General features: G+C 48.4%; 2 protein-coding genes and 7 non-coding genes across 11 annotated transcripts in view; 4 read left to right on the top strand and 5 right to left on the bottom strand.

Moving 5' to 3' along the window:
* The window catches only part of afdna (afadin, adherens junction formation factor a), a 38,544-nt gene extending 35,454 nt beyond the window's left edge, over positions 1-3,090 (top strand). Inside the window, exons 27-35 of the mRNA XM_029850020.1 lie at positions 164-364; positions 810-901; positions 980-1,174; positions 1,275-1,420; positions 1,917-1,956; positions 2,034-2,327; positions 2,442-2,686; positions 2,757-2,970; positions 3,079-3,090. Of these exons, the coding sequence (XP_029705880.1) occupies positions 164-364; positions 810-901; positions 980-1,174; positions 1,275-1,420; positions 1,917-1,956; positions 2,034-2,327; positions 2,442-2,686; positions 2,757-2,970; positions 3,079-3,090 (1,439 nt within the window). The remainder of the gene's footprint in view (positions 1-163; positions 365-809; positions 902-979; positions 1,175-1,274; positions 1,421-1,916; positions 1,957-2,033; positions 2,328-2,441; positions 2,687-2,756; positions 2,971-3,078) is intronic.
* Positions 3,091-3,119: 29 nt separating this feature from the next.
* LOC115253049 (afadin-like) lies at positions 3,120-11,399 on the top strand. Of its 3 annotated transcripts, none has more exons than XM_029849897.1 (4): positions 3,120-3,266; positions 4,212-4,247; positions 5,587-5,721; positions 8,234-11,399. In XM_029849897.1, the coding sequence occupies exons 1-4, from the start codon at positions 3,225-3,227 to the stop codon at positions 8,900-8,902; spliced, it is 882 nt and encodes a 293-aa protein (XP_029705757.1). In that variant the 5' UTR covers positions 3,120-3,224; the 3' UTR covers positions 8,903-11,399. The 3 variants fall into 3 exon arrangements, with proteins under 3 accessions (XP_029705757.1, XP_029705756.1, XP_029705758.1); XM_029849896.1 differs by having other exon boundaries at positions 4,209-4,247; XM_029849898.1 differs by lacking the exon at positions 4,212-4,247.
* A 2,327-nt stretch (positions 11,400-13,726) lies between these two features.
* Positions 13,727-13,814, bottom strand: trnay-gua (transfer RNA tyrosine (anticodon GUA)). The gene is given in 2 exon segments: positions 13,727-13,762; positions 13,779-13,814. It is a non-coding gene; the product is annotated as a tRNA-Tyr (tRNA).
* A 370-nt stretch (positions 13,815-14,184) lies between these two features.
* On the top strand, positions 14,185-14,271 carry trnay-gua (transfer RNA tyrosine (anticodon GUA)). Its single transcript is given in 2 exon segments — positions 14,185-14,220; positions 14,235-14,271. It is a non-coding gene; the product is annotated as a tRNA-Tyr (tRNA).
* A 532-nt stretch (positions 14,272-14,803) lies between these two features.
* On the bottom strand, positions 14,804-14,890 carry trnay-gua (transfer RNA tyrosine (anticodon GUA)). Its single transcript is given in 2 exon segments — positions 14,804-14,839; positions 14,855-14,890. It is a non-coding gene; the product is annotated as a tRNA-Tyr (tRNA).
* A 1,771-nt stretch (positions 14,891-16,661) lies between these two features.
* On the bottom strand, positions 16,662-16,749 carry trnay-gua (transfer RNA tyrosine (anticodon GUA)). The gene is given in 2 exon segments: positions 16,662-16,697; positions 16,714-16,749. It is a non-coding gene; the product is annotated as a tRNA-Tyr (tRNA).
* A 373-nt stretch (positions 16,750-17,122) lies between these two features.
* Positions 17,123-17,209, top strand: trnay-gua (transfer RNA tyrosine (anticodon GUA)). The gene is given in 2 exon segments: positions 17,123-17,158; positions 17,174-17,209. It is a non-coding gene; the product is annotated as a tRNA-Tyr (tRNA).
* Positions 17,210-17,748: 539 nt separating this feature from the next.
* On the bottom strand, positions 17,749-17,835 carry trnay-gua (transfer RNA tyrosine (anticodon GUA)). The gene is given in 2 exon segments: positions 17,749-17,784; positions 17,800-17,835. It is a non-coding gene; the product is annotated as a tRNA-Tyr (tRNA).
* A 1,769-nt stretch (positions 17,836-19,604) lies between these two features.
* On the bottom strand, positions 19,605-19,692 carry trnay-gua (transfer RNA tyrosine (anticodon GUA)). Its single transcript is given in 2 exon segments — positions 19,605-19,640; positions 19,657-19,692. It is a non-coding gene; the product is annotated as a tRNA-Tyr (tRNA).
* Positions 19,693-19,869: the final 177 nt, after the last annotated feature.

Here is a 19,869-nt window from a genome sequence, read left to right as displayed (position 1 = left end):
TAAAAGAAAAAGAACTGCCAACACTGGTCATTTAGTTAAAGGCCGGGTCTATTTCTGCCAGAGGTGAACGCTTTGGTAGGAAACTACAAGCCCAGATTCCCATTTCTGTCTTATTTCTTTCTCAATTTAAACCTCTAAAATCTTGACATTTATTCACATGCAGCTTCTGATCGAGGCCGAGACAAGAATGGGAAGCTGCGACCAAAGAGCGAAGGATTTGAGTTGTACAACAACTCCGTGCAGAACGGTTTCTCAGGAGGGGACGCAGGCCGGTGGGATTCCTACCCAGAACCAAAGAAGATGAGCAGTGAGGACAGACTCCTGAAAAACCGGGCTGACCACCGCTCCAGCCCAAACGTTGCCAGTACGCCCTTCTAACATACCAAACATCTACCTATCTTTAAACGGAACAACTCTCTTTATATGTATTCTATTTTGTATTTTCACATTATTTCCTGTTAAAACCATGAGTTCTAAAAAAGGAATGTTTCTTTACAACTTCCATGATTCTTTATCAGCTGAACCAGATTATTTGTGTCCTTTCATCTATTTTAAGTTATAAATGGTAACGTACAAATAAAGAGACTATTCACTCGAAACCAGGCAGGAAAGTAACAGAATTATTCTGAAATTCTTTCAGCCCCTCATGCTGATATGGTAAAAGTACCCGAGGCGGCCAAAGCAAATATTGGTCTACCTCTGAGGGTCTGCATGTTGGCATCTTTCTGCTGTTCTCTGATTGGCTAATCCTCCTGTATGTGTGTAAATGCCTCTCAGGCTGTTTTAAACGTTGCGTTCTGCTCCGTTAGATCAGGGCCAGAGTCCAGCAGGCAAAGCAGCGTACCCCGAAGGACCCGGCACCAAGATCACCTCCGTCTCAACTGGAAACCTTTGTGCAGATGTAAGCAGTGACCTCTCTGACACATGAACGTGTCCTTCACTATTGTTCTTTTTTATAATCTCTGCTTTAATTCACCAGGATGAGCCCTCACCTCCACGCCCAGAGGCTTACCCCATCCCCACCCAAGCCTACCCAGGGAGTATTTCACCATACCTGCCTCAAAGAGCCAGGATCGGGTCATTGGCCCTGGGCAGGGGCCCTCGCAAACACTGGCAGGGCCTGGAGGACAGAGAGCGCCTCCCTGTGGTTGACAACATCCATAACAGCATGCAGGTAGAGCAGCTGCACAGGATTCAAAAATCAGGATTGGCTCTCTAATCCACAGCGTCGTCATAGGGAACAGCTTTGTCAAGCGTTGTCCTTCTCTCCTCAGCGCATCGGCCACTTCTCAGAAATATGTACCCTCCACCAGGAGGGCTCCGGCCAGAGGAGCGCTTGCAGCAGCACTACCAGCAGGACTACCAGCTCCGGGACCTGGACAGCCAGGGGCGAGATCTGGACTATCAGAGAGGTCTGCAGGTAAAGACTGGACCCTCAGATGGGGCCACATCACTTGTCTGTGCGGACAAATTAGCGATGGAACGGGATGCACTCCAGTTTTGATGCACTGTACATTATTATTTAGATTTCCTGCTTCTTATATTTTAGATTCACTATATTGTCACGACAAATGATGTCTTTGTTATTTGTTTTGGTTCTCCTGCTCTTTAATATTAGATGAGCTGGCCAAACACTAATTTGATGATCAGGAGTGCGGAACATTCTGTTAAGACTCACTCGTGTTTGAGTCGCACTAGTTTTCCAGCCAGTTTAATATATCATTTGTCTCGATCAGAATTTGTGATTCATGACAGGGAGGAAACGATGTGTCCCAGTGTCCCCAGCCCATAAATGCCTTGTTGAATGAACAAATAAGATAATTAATTCTGGTCACACCACCACATTCGGCTTGTTTTGTGTCAATATATTACCCATAATCGCAAACCACCTGTCTCACACACAAAGTATGCTTCCAGGGATCGGAGGGGCCTGACCACTGGGCTCCACAGCCACAGGTATCCTCCTCTCTGAGTCATCCACATCCAGCCAGGAACATCTCAACTTTTCTGCCTCCTCTTCTTCCTCTAACAAGACCCCAAACCAAAAAACGGGGCCGGGGCGATGGAAGACCCCAACGCCCCTCTCGCCATGCAGCCTCACTCAGCTCAGGCACCATCCCGCTCTGACCTGCCCCCTCCACCACCGCCGCCACCCGACCACGTACCCCGACCCCTATGACCACTACGACCCCCAGCCGACCTGCCACTCCCCCCACCCGCCTTCTGCCATCTCTCCCGTCACCGCCCAGCAAACAGCGGACCGTAAGAAACGAGAAGAGCAGCAGCGCTGGTATGAGAAAGGAGAAGGCTCGTCTGGAGGAGGAGAGGTAGCATTCCTTTATTTGGATACTTTAATGGAGAGGTGGACAGTTTTAACTCTAAAATTACAGTATAAAGCGTCCGGTAATTAGTTTTCCTGTTTTATTGGTGATGTTTTCCAGAGAGAGAAAGAGAAGAGAGCAAGAAAGGAAGCTGGGTCAGATCCGGGCCAATCCTGTTGTGCCCGTCCAACCTCACAACAACGGAGGATTCGATGCTCCCCCACACCTCCAGCCCTCGATGGCATTGTGTCCCCGCCTCAGCCCTACCCCCCTCCTCACCCCCAGCCTACCCCCATCCAACCAGAGAAGCTGGCAAGCCTGCCGCGCTCAGCCGTTCCTCCCCCCAGCAACGCTCCCACCCTGCGGTAATGAGCCTCAGCTTCTCTCCTTCATGATTAAGATGTTCTTCAGTGAGATAATCTCCGGGCTCCGTAGGCAGGGCAACCGTGATCAGGAGCTACTGCCGCAGCAGCAGCCTCGGACCATCGAGAGGCGAGACCTCCAGTACATCACCATCAGTAAGGAGGAACTCGCGTCCAGCGACAGCCTTATCGCCCGACCCCCTGGAAACGAGACGCTCGCGAGAAGGCTGAGAAACAGCAGCAGCTTCACATTGTGGATCTGCTGGACAAGGAGATCCGAGCTGCAGGTAGGCACCACTTCATAGCAGTCGTGGGGGGGTGTTGACGGGCTTAACCTGGTCGATGAAGAGAAGAAGAAGTTTCCCCCAGTGATGTCTTAGCACTTTTGTTTGTAGGCAGAAGCCTGAGAGAACGCAGAGGAGATGCGACCACCGCCTAGGAAGCTGATGCTGGAGTGGGCAGTTCCAGAAAAACGCCTGCAAGGAGTCCAAACAAAGTGACGACGAATGACGAGGAGGAGGACGACTAGGACGTGGACACCATGCTGATCATGCAGAGGCTGGAGGCTGAGAAGAGAGCCAGGGTAAGATGGGGGGGGCGATCATCCCTGGCAAGAAGGTTGAAGTCATGGAGCAAAAATAAGAGGCGATCCCTGCCAGGTGAACTTGTGATACGGGAGGGGCAGAAATCATGAAGTGCTGTTTGGGCGAAAGGAAAACCATTCTGGGAGGGGCGCTAAACTGTCCTCCCAATCTCAAGGAGGAGAAAACGCGCTAGCGCCCCCACTCGGAATGTACTGCAATGTGCATCTGCCAACATGCTTCTGTCATCGCTTTGCCACGCTGAGCTGCTTAATTGAGCTGGGTGGAGGGCTGGATGAGGGGGGGGGGTTCTAACCTGGCAAGCAAAGACGTAAACGATTCACCTGGGTTATTGAACGGGGACTTTAATGTGAGGGTTCTAAACAAATGAAATACTGACGTCAGGATGTGAGCGTGTGTGAGGAAACCCAGATTTGAACATTTGACCTAAAATATGCCAGAATAGGCAATAATATACAGCAATAATCTGATTATTCTAATCTTAACATTTGGTTTTTTGTCAGGGGACTAATATAGGATTTAATATTGATAAGAGTTAAGTTCCAGTCCTGAATATAGGAATTTATCTAGGAAAACTGAAATGGTCATGAAATAAAGAAACAAGTAAATGATTGATTCAGAGTTCTTAAATGTAGCTTAAATATGGTCGCGTTCCAAGTGTGGCGGTGGTGCACTGTTGTGGGTTCGGACCTTGTAGATAATAACGTAGCTCAGCAGAAAGAACAACTGTGTTCCCGTTACTGTTCCCCCCACCTATTTATTTTCTACTGTGTTTTACTCCTCAGTTTCTCCTCTCACCTTCCCTCTTGGTTTTGCTAACGGACTTCTCTTGATACACACCTTCCTTTTTACGATTTGGGTATTTTCTTTCCCCCCTCCCCCCGATCTGTCCCCCTCTTACTCTCTATTCTCTTCTTCTTCAGCAGCAGAATGCTGTTCCAGCTATCTCTGTTCTAGACTTGGTATGTTCTTCCTGTTAATGACCAGTATCCTCTCCCTGCCCTTACATCACCTCCTGTTTTCTGTCTGGGCTGCCCACCTGCCCGTGTTTCCTATCTGTCCCCCTACCCCCACTCATCTGGGCTACTCTTGTCGTTTCACCGGGGGTGGGATCGGGTTGGAGGCAGGGCCGTGCCATGATTAGCTCTAAAGCGCATAAGGAGGGCATCCTGGGTGTTGTTTGGCTGGGAAGCCGTCCATCTCTTTGTCCACTCAAAACAACTGCGGGGGGGGGATGAAGCTGCAGGTTAGAAACCATCAATATTGGTGTTTCCAAAAGCAACACAAAACCTGTTTGTTCTGGACTAGACGAGCTGAAGCCCATGTGGTTCTGGTCAGCAGTGATGTTTTGAGTGCATAGGGAGGTGGTGCCTGCATGGCTGAATGCATCACAAGACTGAACATCCATGCATGGTGACCCTGACCCACGGCGCCGTGCCCGCACGGCCACGGCGGCGTGCCCGCACAGCCATCCTGTTACTATCCATCTGTCTGTCCGTCTGTGTGACCAGCTGAGCAACCGGACGCGCTTCTTTAAAGGGTCTGGACAACCAAAACAGAACCACATATTTTATCGCTCAGTAAATATGAATTATTTTATTTGAAGGTCTTGGGTTCACATCTGTGGAGTGTCTGCTTCTGCCACACTATAGTATGTGCACATATAAATCAAGCATCTCGTCACGTTTGGTGTGAATTCACGTTTTCTTCTTTGATATGAGTGTTAGTTTGTTAAGATTACTGATAAAATACAAATAAAATGAATTAAAGCCTAATAAATCCAAATAAAATCTGTCCATTTTGATCTTAAATGAAAGCAGAAAGAGGGTGTAACGCGGCACTTCCTGTCTCAGTGCTGCGAGGAGGTCCAACCACAATATGTTCTTTTGTAACTTGGTTGAACTCGCCCTTTAATCTACATCCAGCCCAGGAGTTCAGTGTGCGTCCCGCTGGGTGTGTGTCAGGGTGGCATTGTGTTGCATTTCTGCACTCCCAGTTACTTTGGGTGCGCTCGCTTCATCCTTCTCGTACTACATCGCTCTTGTTGCATGTCCAGCAGTGTGTGTCTGCCTGTGCTGTGTGTGTTTGCAGTGCACACTGCTCCTCCCCTCTGGAGCAGTTTTGTGAGACGAGTCTACAACAGAAGCTCAACGTTAGCGGTTGAGGCGTTCAGCGAGGCCCTTTAACATGTTTGTGAATGCCTGTGCACACGTGCGTATGTCGGCTGTGCACTGAATCTTTGTCTCTCCACGTGTGTGTGTGTGTCTCCGCGTGCCACGTTGCGTGCGTTTCCGTGATCAGCTGCAGGACGAGGAGCGGCGGCGTAAGCAGCAACTGGAGGAGATCCGCAAGCGGGAGGCAGAGGAGCGGGCAAAGCAGGAAGAGGAGAGGAGGTGGAGGGAGGAGGAGAGATCCAGGCGAGAGGCGGAGGAGAAGGTTAGTTTGCAGCAGCTCAACAGAGACAATGATTTCTGTGCCCGTATTAAAGTCCAGAACAACTCGGAGAGCGATCATTTCATGTGTATAGTTGATCTGCCACCTGTTTAGTCCATTGAACCATTCATAGTTTTCAGTGACACGATTCTGAATGAACAAGACCAGTTAGTTTAACGCCAGGGTTATTTTTAACCACGAAAGTGAAAGAAAAGGGCACCGGACGTTGAAAAGGGGGCAAAGCCACTGCCAGAAGGTCGGTATAATGATGTCGGCTGTGTGGAGAATCGCTCGCTTTAGCATGGCGCCACAATAACAGCATACACAATTGGCCCCTTTTGAGGATTAAAATGAGTTTTAGCCGCAGGGGAAGTCAGGGAAAATGACACTTTAAATCATCAACATTAGTTGCTTTCAGCATATTTCCTCAAAACTGTCGCTGCAACGTAACTTGCAGTTTTTCAAAGCCCTAAGAATAATTTCTTTTCCCCTGCTAGAGTTTAACATGTAGGCGTGAATGGCTGCAGTCGTGTTAGCAGCTGGTGGGGGTGGGAGGGTGCAGCGTCTCACTCGTCCACGCTAGCAGCCAAAACGTGCTCGTGTATGTTTGCATTTCTAAATGACCGTCCTCGCCGCTGCTGTTTTAGGCAGCGAGCTTTAATATAAGCGCCATCTGCTGGACAGATCATGACAACGTGTTCAGAGTAGCCCCCCCCACACGCCATGATGTTGCCCCCCGTTTAAAAACCACTAAACCTTTCTGACATCGTGTGAAAACTATGAATAAGGCTCAATGGTCACATCGATGCTCCGTCTGGCTTAGTGAGTTGGTGAAGAACCTTTGGTTTTCTGCATGAGACGACGCTCCGCGGTTCTGCTTCGCTAATGAGCAGCAGGAATGTACCTGTTAGCTGCCACATGTCCACGTGATGAATGACGTGTTTTTAAATGACCAGTGGTCCCAGCGCACCCAGTCCTCCCTGTCCTGTGTCCAACATATTCCGTGTATTTCCACTGTCGTCGTTGCCATGACGTCATCGTCCTGGTGATCTGCTGAAGCGCCGCCACCACTGGTTGTTTAAAAGCCCACAGAAAGGCTTTACGGTCGCAGCTCTTATGAGCAGATCTCTAAAGTGGATCACAGAGATGGTCGTTTGCTGTCCTCATCCCGTGCCCCCCCCCCTCAGTGTGATGTGTTGCTGTGATGTGGTATGTGCTCCCCCCAAAGCATGGGACTCCCACCGTGGTCTTGATGTCGTCTGACAGTTGTTTCATTTTTTTGAAGGAGTGGTGATAAGTTTGAGGGGGTTTTGCTACTTTTGTGTTATTTCCATCCAGCATTGCTGTCCAGGGAATGCCGCCCCCCCATCCCACTGTTTCCAGTTAAACCACACGGTTTTTTATAGGTCGATGCGATGACACACATCAAAGTCTCGAGCGTTCACCCCCACCTCATCCCCACATCAGCCATCCATACCATACATAATCACCACCTCTGCCAACAGCTCATACAAACCCACACACCCACTAATCCCTCCCAGGTTCTCCAGAGGCAGCCTCGTAAGAAAGCCGCTCGGATTCATCCGCAGCACCCGAGAGCAGCACCAACACATGGGTGGGGGCAGCCAAATCTGACACTTTCAGTCTTTACCAGCTGTCTAGTCTCCATGGAGACGGTGGAGAGTGTGTGAGCTGGAATCAGAAAAGTCCTGAGGAGCACAGTAATTACACACACGCACACACTCGCACAGTGATGCGGGAAGGGCCGATGGTGGTACACGGGGGGGGGTCTGGACCAGGATGTGTGGCGGGGGGGCGCTCCAGGTTGTAGATGGAGGGGTGGTTCCCTTATTTATGCTGCTGAGCCAATGTTGGAGGATCTGCTCGTGTCTTTGGTCACTTTAAAAGTTTAAGCACATTTTAAACACAGTGGCCGTAAGAGGCTAAAACGTGGTTAAAGATGCTTTTTACTGGATCCTGAGCAGGATCACTGGATCACTTTAGTCTGTATACAAATGAAATCAGTTGTTGCTTCTGTCGAAGAATAAGCAAGAAAATGATGATGGCTTTGTTTATGAACTTAGATCTTGATATGTAGAGGTTTTGTCTATAGTTGGGCTGGGGGCACCGATGTGACGTTGGACAACCACGGTTCCATCTGGGAGTTGTCATGTAGTCAGGACACGATACCCCTCCGCCCCATATCAAAGCACCTTCAATTTCCTGCAGTCTTGTGACGCCGAGTTTGTCCTCAAACGAGTCATTTTGATGCGTCGTGATATTTAGTTAGCCTCCAATCCGGATCCAACATGTGGAATTAGTGTAGACGCCGTCTGTTCTTGTGTTTGGAGAGGCTGGAGCCAGCAGCGTTGGGCGGTCTGTTGGTGTGTCCTGCTCCTAAGACCGAGGCGGGGTACTGTAGTCGGTGCTGGATAGGACCCGTAGCTGCACCTGAAGGTTTCTGGCGTTGGAGCCGGTCAGAGCGGAGCTCACTAACGGGTTGTCCCTTCCCTAGAGGAGACAGGAGGAAGAGTACTACACTCGCCTGGAAGCAGAGCGGCGCCGGCAGCACGAGGAGGCCGAGAGAAAGCTGCTGACGCCTGATGAGCCAGCGGGTCTGTATCGGCCCCCGCTGCCCCGGGACTATCAACCCCCTGCCCCTCACAACCCTACTAACACGCCCCCCCCCCCCCCACAGAGAAACACCTCCTACCTCAAAACCCAGGTCACCTCTCCCGACACGCTCTACACCGCCAAGTTTGTCTCCTACGCGGGCGACGAGGACGAAGACGAGGACGCAGTGAATAACGGCGGCGGCGGCAGCCACTCAGGTCAGGTGAAGCTGTCGGCGACCCGGAAGTCCTACGGCGACCTCCCGGCCTCTGGCTCACCTAATTACTACCGGCCTCAGCCGCCGCCCACTGCGCGCAAGCCCCGCCCTGTTTCTGATGGCATCGCCCTGTCTGGCTCGTTCCAGCCGCCATTCCACAACTCCAACAGTACAGGCCCCCCCATTGCTGCCAAACCCGGCATCACCCCCACAGGAGGCTACAAAGGTAGAGAGGAGGGAGGAGTCAGGCTCCAACAGCGCCCTCTACAGCTCCCACACCTCCCTCTTTCACTCATCTTCATTTATCCTTCAGTAGTTCCGCCTTATTTTGACCTTTCCCGTAGACGTTTGTGACCTTCTCACTCCTACGTCTACGTTCTCCCTCTTTCAGTGTTTGTCCAGGGATTTTTGTCGTCCCTCCGTCCTTCACTCGTGTCTGTTGATTTTACATGTGAAAATTCTCCCTCGGTCCAATCAGATTCTGTCCGTTTCGTTCGTCTTTATGTTGGTTCTTCATTCACTTCCCGGTAATTCCCCTCATCCAATCACCGTGCCTCTCCTCATCCGGCACCGGCGACCACAAAAAGCAATCGATAACCACGCCGCCACTTTAAGCCGCAGATTGGGACCCGTCAGAGCCACTCGTAGTACTGTTGGTGTTGTCGCTCGCCGTCTCTGTCTGGTTTGTGGCTGCTTTAGATGGAGGGTGAGGCCGCTGTCAGCCCGCCCGCCCGCCCGCCGCCGACCCCTCCCCTCCCCAGCCCGTGGCTCTGCTTAGCGGTGTTGGCTTTAAAGGGAAGGAGACACATCAGTGGCTTTTACACGGCTGTCACCCACTCGCTTCCAGTCGGCTCTCATTTCACCAACACAGGAGATTGACTGCGAGGACTCTTTTTGTCTGTGGCTGTTTGAAAAGCCAGAAATCTTCTGTATAGCCCCCCGGAGCCCCCCCCCCCTACTGGCGGGTCTCCGCTACAGCGTCATCCTGAAGGGGGTCACACTTAAGCCTTTATTCCCTCTAAAAGAACCGCTTATCTTGAGCTTTACGTGGTTTAAATGTTGAATAAGTATTTTTTGTTGACATGCGTCCCTTTTTTCCAAAAGCCTGTAGATTCGGGAGGTCAGACTCATTTTATATCCTTCATTTTAACAGAAATCAGTTGTCCCAAATGTCCTCAAAGCAGAAAATGGAACAGAAAATATTCCTTGATTTTCTTCATTCTGAGAAAATGTCACATTCATTAATTTGCAGCTGTGACAGAAGCGTCCTGACTGAATTTAGCCTGTAAAACAAGAGTCGGGTCCCAGATGCAGGTGGAGGGTCGCGACCCTATGACCCGTCCATCCCAGCGAAGCTCCCCGTTTCACTTTGAACGTCCACAGACAAACCGAGCTGACACCAACATCAGCTGGAGTCCAGGAAAGGACTGCACCTTCAGCAGAGCCCTGCTCCACCCCGCTGCTCTCAGTACTAAAACACCATCCAGGGAGACGTTCCCACTCAGATCAGACCAAAGAAATGACTAACAGCCCCCGCCCCCCCCCCGCCCTCCCACCCCACTTCCCCCGTGATTAAGATCTGCATGTGCCGTGTCCCACAAAGACCAACCCGCATCATTCACCCCCAGCGCTGCACCCCGCCTGCCTGCGGCTCTCACCAGTAACCTCATCTATTGCTTTTTGCTGCCTGCCTGTTGCCTCCGCTAGGTGGCGCTCTGCCGTGTGTGTCTTTGAGTTGTCCTCGCTCTGCCTCTCACTGTCTAATTGTCCTCCTGAAGTGTCTTTCTCCCTGTTCGTGCCTTGTTGTCCAGCTGAACTGGCTGTTCTTCATCTGCCCTGTCATTTTATTTCTCTGCTATAGTAACGCTGCAGCTTCACTAAACTACAGTTCCCACAAGGCACTGCAGCAGGTTCAGGTGACCATGTGCCACCTGAGTCTCTGGGGTCGCTGATGATGTGATGCCACATGTATTTGATGAGTTGGGTTTACGGGATTTGCTGGCAGCTCCCCAAGCTCCGTTCTGGCCGGGTGATTTATGTTTCGTGTGCGTTTTTAATCAGATTAAAGTCGCTGTAAAACCGGACCGAACTATTTCTGCCCATGAAAAACACTTGCCAGCCAAAAACACCGAAACCAGCCTCAGACTTTGTTTGAGGAATTTTCTCTGCCGTCGTTTTCCTTCACCCAGGAATGTTGCCGAGGCTGCGGTTGCTTTATGTTTATTCGGTCCGAGGCCGCCGCTACTCCGCCCCTCAGATCTCGGCGCCAGAAGGAGCCTCAGAGCTGCCAGCTGAGTAAATCCATGTGTGTTCACACGCTGTCACCGTGTCTGACTCCACCCTGCTTCAGTTTCAGACGAAGCACCACCCCCCCCCATCGTCCTCTGACCCCAAACCTGAACCAAACATAATTTCCTCATCACTTTTCCTATAACACGTTGATGAAGCCGACTGGTTCCGGCCGGTATGGAGACGACACGGTGGCAGGTGGAGCCACAGGTTCTGTTCTGGGTCGGTGGTCGAGGTCACCCCCCCCCCAGTCCAGATTAAACAGATTATCTGAGCTGCAGAGGGTTGTTGTGACCTCGGCCTCAGACTGACGCGTCCACAGACCAACGTTGCTGCTTGGGCATGGCTCTCTAACACCTTTGGGACTTTCCTTCCTTCTGAGGCTCTCTGCTCGCTGCTCTAGTTCCAGCAGCTTCTGCCAGCTTCTCCAGGTCCTTCCTCTCCCCCCTTCCTGCTGGGGCTGGTCTGTGGAGACATCCGACCGTGTCAACAGAGAAGCTGCTGCCGTCCGCCAGGAAGGGGCTCCGTCTCAAACACTCCATCGGGAAAACTGCAGATTTCGCTCGGGAGTCAAAACTGTGGTCATTTTAGCTGAAATTGTGGGAAGGTGAGAGAGCGTCCATCTGGCAGGCGTGGCCAGCAGATTCTCTGTCAGCACCAAAAAGTGCCAATGAAAAGATGCTGAGACTCACGTCTCGCTGCTCTGTCCTCGCATCGGACAGGATTGAACGCGTACACTGGAAACTCAGAGGAGTGTAGGATCGGGAGAAGTCTACAAGGACCCGCGGGACAAATGGACCAAGAGTGAGACCTGTCTCTCCCAGTAAATTCACCTTTCCTCGGAAAACAGTCGATGTGGAAAACGAATGAGATATTTGTAAAGTGTTGAGGAGTAAAGTTGTTTGGGTTTGCAGTCAGGAGCAGGAGAACTCCATCCCCAGTGACGCTCCGGAGAGCCTGACCTTTAAGGAGCGCCAGCGTCTCTTCTCTCAGGGGAAGGATGTTTCCAACAAGGTCAAAGCTTCCAGGAAGCTCATGGAGCTGGAGAACGAGCTCAACACCAAGCAGTAAACCCGAGCCCTTCACCTCCCGGCGCCGTCTTCACCACCGCACCGCCACATCAGGAGCTCCCAAACACGGGGGAGAGCCGGCGTTTGCGTTTCTGACACTGATCGTCTCCGCCTGTTTTAGCGTTTTTCCTCTTTAATTTGAATCCTAAAGTAACTGGACCGTTCATCTCTTTTGACGTAGCTTTCTCGTTGCAATAGGAGAGACCTTTACGGCTTAACCTTTCTGGCCCTCGTCGAGGTTCGTCAAAGATATATAATGATAAAGCACTGTAAAAAAGTTTTAATTGTATCTAGTTAGAGATGGAGAATCACACGGCTAAAGGGGATATATTTTTGTTTATAAAATGCATCTTGGGTGAGTGATGGAGAAGCGTTTCTTCTCGTTTTAATTTTTTTTTTTTAGGTCACTGAAATATGAACAGTTTTAATTATTTTATGCTTTCTTTTTGTCCTGCTACATTTTTACGCTTTTAATTCCTACTCGCCAGCAGAAACGTTGATCTCCAGACCAACATTGTTTTTATTTCCTTTTGAACATTCAGTTTTCGGTGAGTGACAACACTGTTATTTCATTCCACAGCAAAGGAAGAATGGGATTTTCTTTCTTTTATACTTGTGTGTGAAGAGATAAACTCTGATTCTCCAGAGGAGGGTCAAACAGTCCAGAAGGATTTTAAGTGCACAAAATGACTGTAAATATTTGGGTCCACAACTGTCTCACTCTTTTACTACTGTAGAAACTTGCCAGGCTACTAAAACCAACTCCAAAACTAATGTGATTTAACTTTGTGGTGACAGGATCTTCCTCTCAAACTGGACTGTCGCCCCTGCTGTTCCACCTGTCCACAGTTCAAAATTGTAATGTTTTGCCCCCGATTTGACATTAGTTTTACTTTTGAGCCCTTCCTGCAGAGTTGTGTAAGCTTGACTGTACCCTGACTTTTCATTTTTTTCCACTCAAATGTGATTGTTGGGTTTCACGCCGTAAAACAAAAAAGAAATTAAAATTGCTCTACGAGTCCTTGCTTGCTTTACAGATATTTATTCCAAACCAGACGGGGAAACAAATGAAAATCCTTGCACAATATTTGTAATATCAAAGCAGTTCTGCAAGCCGGGGACCCCAGCGGGGCCTCGTCCTGTGGTCATGACGTGTGTTTTTCTGTTTTGACACCAGCTGTAGTTTGTGGAGATCCAGTTCTTTTCTAATCAGGCCCGATAAGGTGGATGAACATCTGCGTGGTTTTCCAGCTCACAGCTGAAGGTGTGGAACACGCGACGGCCTCGGTGTGTCCCTCAGGGTCACGTGTTTGACAAGAGTGATGATAACAGTTGGATTTGTTGGCTTTACTTCTTTGGTTCCTCTCGGAATCTGATGAGATTCTGAACAGGTGTTTCCTCCGGACCGCCACACGTTCGTCATCTTAGCTTACATAAAGTGGTTTCTTGTTTAGCCTTTTGTAAAAAATGAAATAAAAATAGATTTTTCAACAGTGCGGATTGTAATTGGTCTTTTATTGCATTTTCCTTTTATAAAAAAAAAAACCAACCCATCTAGGCCAATTTATAATTACAAGGATCTTGTTTTTTTCAATGAAATAACAATTAGAGATTTAATTTTGGGGGGCATACTGGACTCTAAAAGTTGCTCCGTTTTAAATGATCTGTGTCCTCTTTCACTGCTGCTACTCTTCAGCATTTTGACACTGACTCATGGATGAAATGATCACTGAGTGGAAGCTGATCCATAATCTCGATCTGATGATGTCACATTAATCAAGTTTCCGCGATCAAAAGGACTCATTTGGTTAAAAAATTCTCCTTCGAGCCGGATTTGAACCAGCGACCTAAGGATTCCTGTGACCGACCCGCTACAGTCCTCCGCTCTACCGCTGAGCTATCGAAGGCGCCGTAGTGGGTCGCGCACTGATGACGTCACGTACACTACAGTTTATGGGTGACTGATTGGATGACGTCACTTCTGGATAGACGACATCCGGGGTCATTTATACCTGTTCAGAGGTTCACAAGAGGATGATCTCTGCTGCAGGAACTTGCCTTCAGGCTTCATCATCATCAAAAACTCAGAGCGTCAGCAGCAATAATTCAACACTGATCATCACAGTTTCTGTGATGATCCTTCAAGATTTCATCCATGATCAAACATAAATCGACCCACACTCTGTCACACACACTCACCCTCACACACAGACACACACACCTTCTCACTCAGCCTCATCTTCTCACACACCTACACAGTGAACGACGTGTTCAGCATCCTTCGTAGCTCAGCGGTAGAGCGGAGGACTGTAGGGACCATCACAGGAATCCTTAGGTCGCTGGTTCAAATCCGGCTCGAAGGAAGGCCTTTTGTGTGACCTGCTGATGTCACTCCTGCTCTGACACCATCACACTGTCAACAACAGCCAGAGCAGAGCAGATAGCAGAGGCCTGTTGTGCCTCTGTAACAGGGCTCTTTGAGTTGCCAGTTCAAATCCAGCGTGAGGTTTTACATGTTGCACAGAAACAATCAAACATCAATAAACGAGCCGGGAGGAGGGAGCTGACTCCAGGCCCCTGAGGGCCAAACAGCACCTTTGATCTCATTATACATTCTATTGGCAACAAAAGGTTTCCCATCAGGCCAGATTCAAACCAGCAACCCAGGAGCTGTTGTTAGTGTTCTGCTCCAGAGAAGCCAGGTCAAATGTGACATCGTGGTGTTGTGAAATATGAACATTCACTGTCTGAAGGTTCGGCTCCTGCGAGTCACTCAGACTCACTTCGTCTCCTGTGGAATGAGTGAGGTGAGTTTCTGAAGACATTTGCTGCTCCAGGAAGCTGTTTTTGACAGTGTCAGAGCAGGAGTGACATCAGCAGGTCACACAAAAGGCCTTCCTTCGAGCCGGATTTGAACCAGCGACCTAAGGATTCCTGTGATGGTCCCCTACAGTCCTCCGCTCTACCGCTGAGCTACCGAAGGATGCTGAACACGTCTTTCACTGTGTAGGTGTGTGAGAAGATGAGGGTGAGTGTGGAGAGAGAGAGAGAGAGTGTGGGTCGTTTTATGTTTGATCATGGATGAAATCTTGAAGGATCATCACAGTTTCTGTGATGATGGCAGGTGTCCACCTCTGTCCCCGGACACTTCAAGGCCTGGACCTGCTCCAACAGCTGACCCTGGACGCTGAGAGGCTGGAACAGGGGGGTGATGGGGGTCCCTATAACTGAGTGATGATGATGATGAAGCCTGAAGACAAGTTCCTGCTGCAGAGATCATCATCCTCTTGTGAACCTCTGAACAGGTGAAAATGACCCGGATGTCGTCTATCCAGAAGTGACGTCATCCAATCAGTCAACCCATAAACTCCTTGTCAAAATCCACGGAGGTGTCCGGAATAAACAGCGGGCAGATTTTTAAATTCTAAATAAACTCTAGGATCGATTGGCTTTTCCAAAGATTGAGACCGCAGTTTAATTTAAGCCGGGGAACACTGTCGAAAGATTGAATCGCGCAGACGACTGGCTGGGTTTATCCAGCTTTGCGCTCATCGGGTAATCGAAGGAGCCGAAGGGGGTCGCGCACTGATGACATCACGTACACTACAGTACGTAACTACGTTAGGGTGTTTTGGTTAGTTGAAGATTCCAAAACCCAGAACAATCTTACCTCCTGATACATGTAGTGCCATTCTTCAGGTGAGGAACAGACCATTTATCTTCATGACCCACTGACAGAGCCCAACCGATCCAGGTTGAAGTTAAACCAATGTTTTAATATGAAATCAAACACTAGTCCTCCCAGAAAATCACACACAACCAAAATAAAGTCGAAAGTGTCAATGTTGTTTCTTTTATTGCTGCAGTTTTGCCCAAAGTAATGAAATAAGTGCTCTTTGAGTAGTGCTGTTCAAGGATTTTAATATTTTCTTTCCAGCATTCTCTAATGTTGCCTGCAATAATTCATTAAAGCAGAAACACACTAGGTACCTTAAACATCCCAAAAAAGCATTGTTATGCCCCCCTGTAAAACACCCTACTGAATGTAACATGTCCGGAATAAGCAGCGGGGCAGATTTTTAAATTCTAAATAAACTCTAGAATCGATTGGCTTTTCTAAAGATTGAGACCGCAGTTTAATTTGCTGTCCAGAAATTAGTCGCACAATCGATTGGCTTTTGGAAAGTTTGACTTTACAGTTTCTTTTTGAAAGATCTCCGATTCGCTGCTGAAAGATGGAATCACGCAGACGATTGGCTTTGGAATTTCTGAATCCGCGACGTGATTGGCCGGGCTCATACGGATTCCATCGAAGAGCCGCACCAAAACCTTCGGCAGAATGGGCCTTTCTCTGTTGGGAGCTGAGGAATCTGGAGCTTGTGTGACCTTGTAAAAAATGAAATAAAAATAGATTTTTCAACAGTGCGGATTGTAATTGGTCTTTTATTGCATTTTCCTTTTTAAAAAAAAATAAAAAATAAAAACCCATTAGGCCAATTTATATATTACAAGGATCTTGTTTTTTCAATGAAATAACAATTAGAGATTTAATTTTGGGGGGCATACTGGACTCTAAAAGTTGCTCCGTTTTAAATGATCTGTGTCCTCTTTCACTGCTGCTACTCTTCAGCATTTTGACACTGACTCATGGATGAAATATCACTGAGTGGAAGCTGATCCATAATCTCGATCTGATGATGTCACATTAATCAAGTTTCCGCGATCAAAAGGACTCATTTGGTTACAATAAATTCTCCTTCGAGCCGGATTTGAACCAGCGACCTAAGGATTCCTGTGACCGACCCGCTACAGTCCTCCGCTCTACCGCTGAGCTATCGAAGGCGCCGTAGTGGGTCGCGCACTGATGACGTCACGTACCCACGTTTATGGGTTGACTGATTGGATGACGTCACTTCTGGATAGACGACATCCGGGTTCATTTATACCTGTTCAGAGGTTCACAAGAGGATGATGATCTCTGCAGCAGGAACTTGCCTTCAGGCTTCATCATCATCAAAAACTCAGAGCGTCAGCAGCAATAATTCAACACTGATCATCACAGTTTCTGTGATGATCCTTCAAGATTTCATCCATGATCAAACATAAATCGACCCACACTCTGTCACACACACTCACCCTCACACACAGACACACACACCTTCTCACTCAGCCTCATCTTCTCACACACCTACACAGTGAACGACGTGTTCAGCATCCTTCGGTAGCTCAGCGGTAGAGCGGAGGACTGTAGGGGACCATCACAGGAATCCTTAGGTCGCTGGTTCAAATCCGGCTCGAAGGAAGGCCTTTTGTGTGACCTGCTGATGTCACTCCTGCTCTGACCATCACACTGTCAACAACAGCCAGAGCAGAGCAGATAGCAGAGGCCTGTTGTGCCTCTGTAACAGGGCTCTTTGAGTTGCCAGTTCAAATCCAGCGTGAAGGTTTTACATGTTGCACAGAAACAATCAAACATCAAAAACGAGCCGTCCAGTGGGGAGGAGGGAGCTGACTCCAGGCCCCTGAGGGCCAAACAGCACCTTTGATCTCATTATACATTCTATTGGCAACAAAAGGTTTCCCATCAGGCCAGATTCAAACCAGCAACCCAGGAGCTGTTGTTAGTGTTCTGCTCCAGAGAAGCCAGGTCAAATGTGACATCGTGGTGTTGTGAAATATGAACATTCACTGTCTGAAGGTTCGGCTCCTGCGAGTCACTCAGACTCACTTCGTCTCCTGTGGAATGAGTGAGGTGAGTTTCTGAAGACATTTGCTGCTCCAGGAAGCTGTTTTTGACAGTGTCAGAGCAGGAGTGACATCAGCAGGTCACACAAAAGGCCTTCCTTCGAGCCGGATTTGAACCAGCGACCTAAGGATTCCTGTGATGGTCCCCTACAGTCCTCCGCTCTACCGCTGAGCTACCGAAGGATGCTGAACACGTCTTTCACTGTGTAGGTGTGTGAGAAGATGAGGGTGAGTGTGTGAGAGAGAGAGAGAGTGTGGGTCGTTTTATGTTTGATCATGGATGAAATCTTGAAGGATCATCACAGTTTCTGTGATGATGGCAGGTGTCCACCTCTGTCCCCGGACACTTCAAGGCCTGGACCTGCTCCAACAGCTGACCCTGGACGCTGAGAGGCTGGAACAGGGGTGATGGGGGTCCCTATAACTGAGTGATGATGATGATGAAGCCTGAAGACAAGTTCCTGCTGCAGAGATCATCATCCTCTTGTGAACCTCTGAACAGGTGAAAATGACCCCGGATGTCGTCTATCCAGAAGTGACGTCATCCAATCAGTCAACCCATAAACTCCTTGTCAAAATCCACGGAGGTGTCCGGAATAAACAGCGGGCAGATTTTAAATTCTAAATAAACTCTAGGATCGATTGGCTTTTCCAAAGATTGAGACCGCAGTTTAATTTAAGCCGGGGAACACTGTCGAAAGATTGAATCGCGCAGACGACTGGCTGGGTTTATCCAGCTTTGCGCTCATCGGGTAATCGAAGGAGCCGAAGGGGGTCGCGCACTGATGACATCACGTACACTACAGTACGTAACTACGTTAGGGTGTTTTGGTTAGTTGAAGATTCCAAAACCCAGAACAATCTTACCTCCTGATACATGTAGTGCCATTCTTCAGGTGAGGAACAGACCATTTATCTTCATGACCCACTGACAGAGCCCAACCGATCCAGGTTGAAGTTAAACCAATGTTTTAATATGAAATCAAACACTAGTCCTCCCAGAAAATCACACACAACCAAAATAAAGTCGAAAGTGTCAATGTTGTTTCTTATTATTGCTGCAGTTTTGCCCAAAGTAATGAAATAAGTGCTCTTTGAGTAGTGCTGTTCAAGGATTTTAATATTTTTCTTTCCAGCATTCTCTAATGTTGCCTGCAATAATTCATTAAAGCAGAAAACACACTAGGTACCTTAAACATCCCAAAAAAGCATTGTTATGCCCCCTGTAAACACCCTACTGAATGTAACATGTCCGGAATAAGCAGCGGGCAGATTTTTAAATTCTAAAAAACTCTAGAATCGATTGGCTTTTCTAAAGATTGAGACCGCAGTTTAATTTGCTGTCCAGAAATTAGTCGCACAATCGATTGGCTTTTGGAAAGTTTGACTTTACAGTTTCTTTTGAAAGATCTCCGATTCGCTGCTGAAAGATGGAATCACGCAGACGATTGGCTTTGGAATTTCTGAATCCGCGACGTGATTGGCCGGGCTCATACGGATTCCATCGAAGGAGCCGCACCAAAAACTTCGGCAGAATGGGCCTTTCTCTGTTGGGAGCTGAGGAATCTGGAGCTTGTGTGACCTTGTAAAAAATGAAATAAAAATAGATTTTTCAACTGCGGATTGTAATTGGTCTTTTATTGCATTTTCCTTTTTTAAAAAAAAATAAAAAATAAAAACCCATTTAGGCCAATTTATATATTACAAGGATCTTGTTTTTTTCAATGAAATAACAATTAGAGATTTAATTTTGGGGGGCATACTGGACTCTAAAAGTTGCTCCGTTTTAAATGATCTGTGTCCTCTTTCACTGCTGCTACTCTTCAGCATTTTGACACTGACTCATGGATGAAATATCACTGAGTGGAAGCTGATCCATAATCTCGATCTGATGATGTCACATTAATCAAGTTTCCGCGATCAAAAGGACTCATTTGGTTACAAAAAAATTCTCCTTCGAGCCGGATTTGAACCAGCGACCTAAGGATTCCTGTGACCGACCCGCTACAGTCCTCCGCTCTACCGCTGAGCTATCGAAGGCGCCGTAGTGGGTCGTCGCGCACTGATGACGTCACGTACACTACAGTTTATGGGTGACTGATTGGATGACGTCACTTCTGGATAGACGACATCCGGGGTCATTTCACCTGTTCAGAGGTTCACAAGAGGATGATGATCTCTGCAGCAGGAACTTGCCTTCAGGCTTCATCATCATCA

Source organism: Takifugu rubripes, chromosome 16 (genome assembly GCF_901000725.2).
Source record: "Takifugu rubripes chromosome 16, fTakRub1.2, whole genome shotgun sequence".
Lineage (NCBI taxonomy): Eukaryota > Metazoa > Chordata > Actinopteri > Tetraodontiformes > Tetraodontidae > Takifugu > Takifugu rubripes.
The sequence above is the reverse complement of the archived record's forward strand: the minus strand, read 5'-3'. Positions and strand labels throughout refer to the sequence as shown.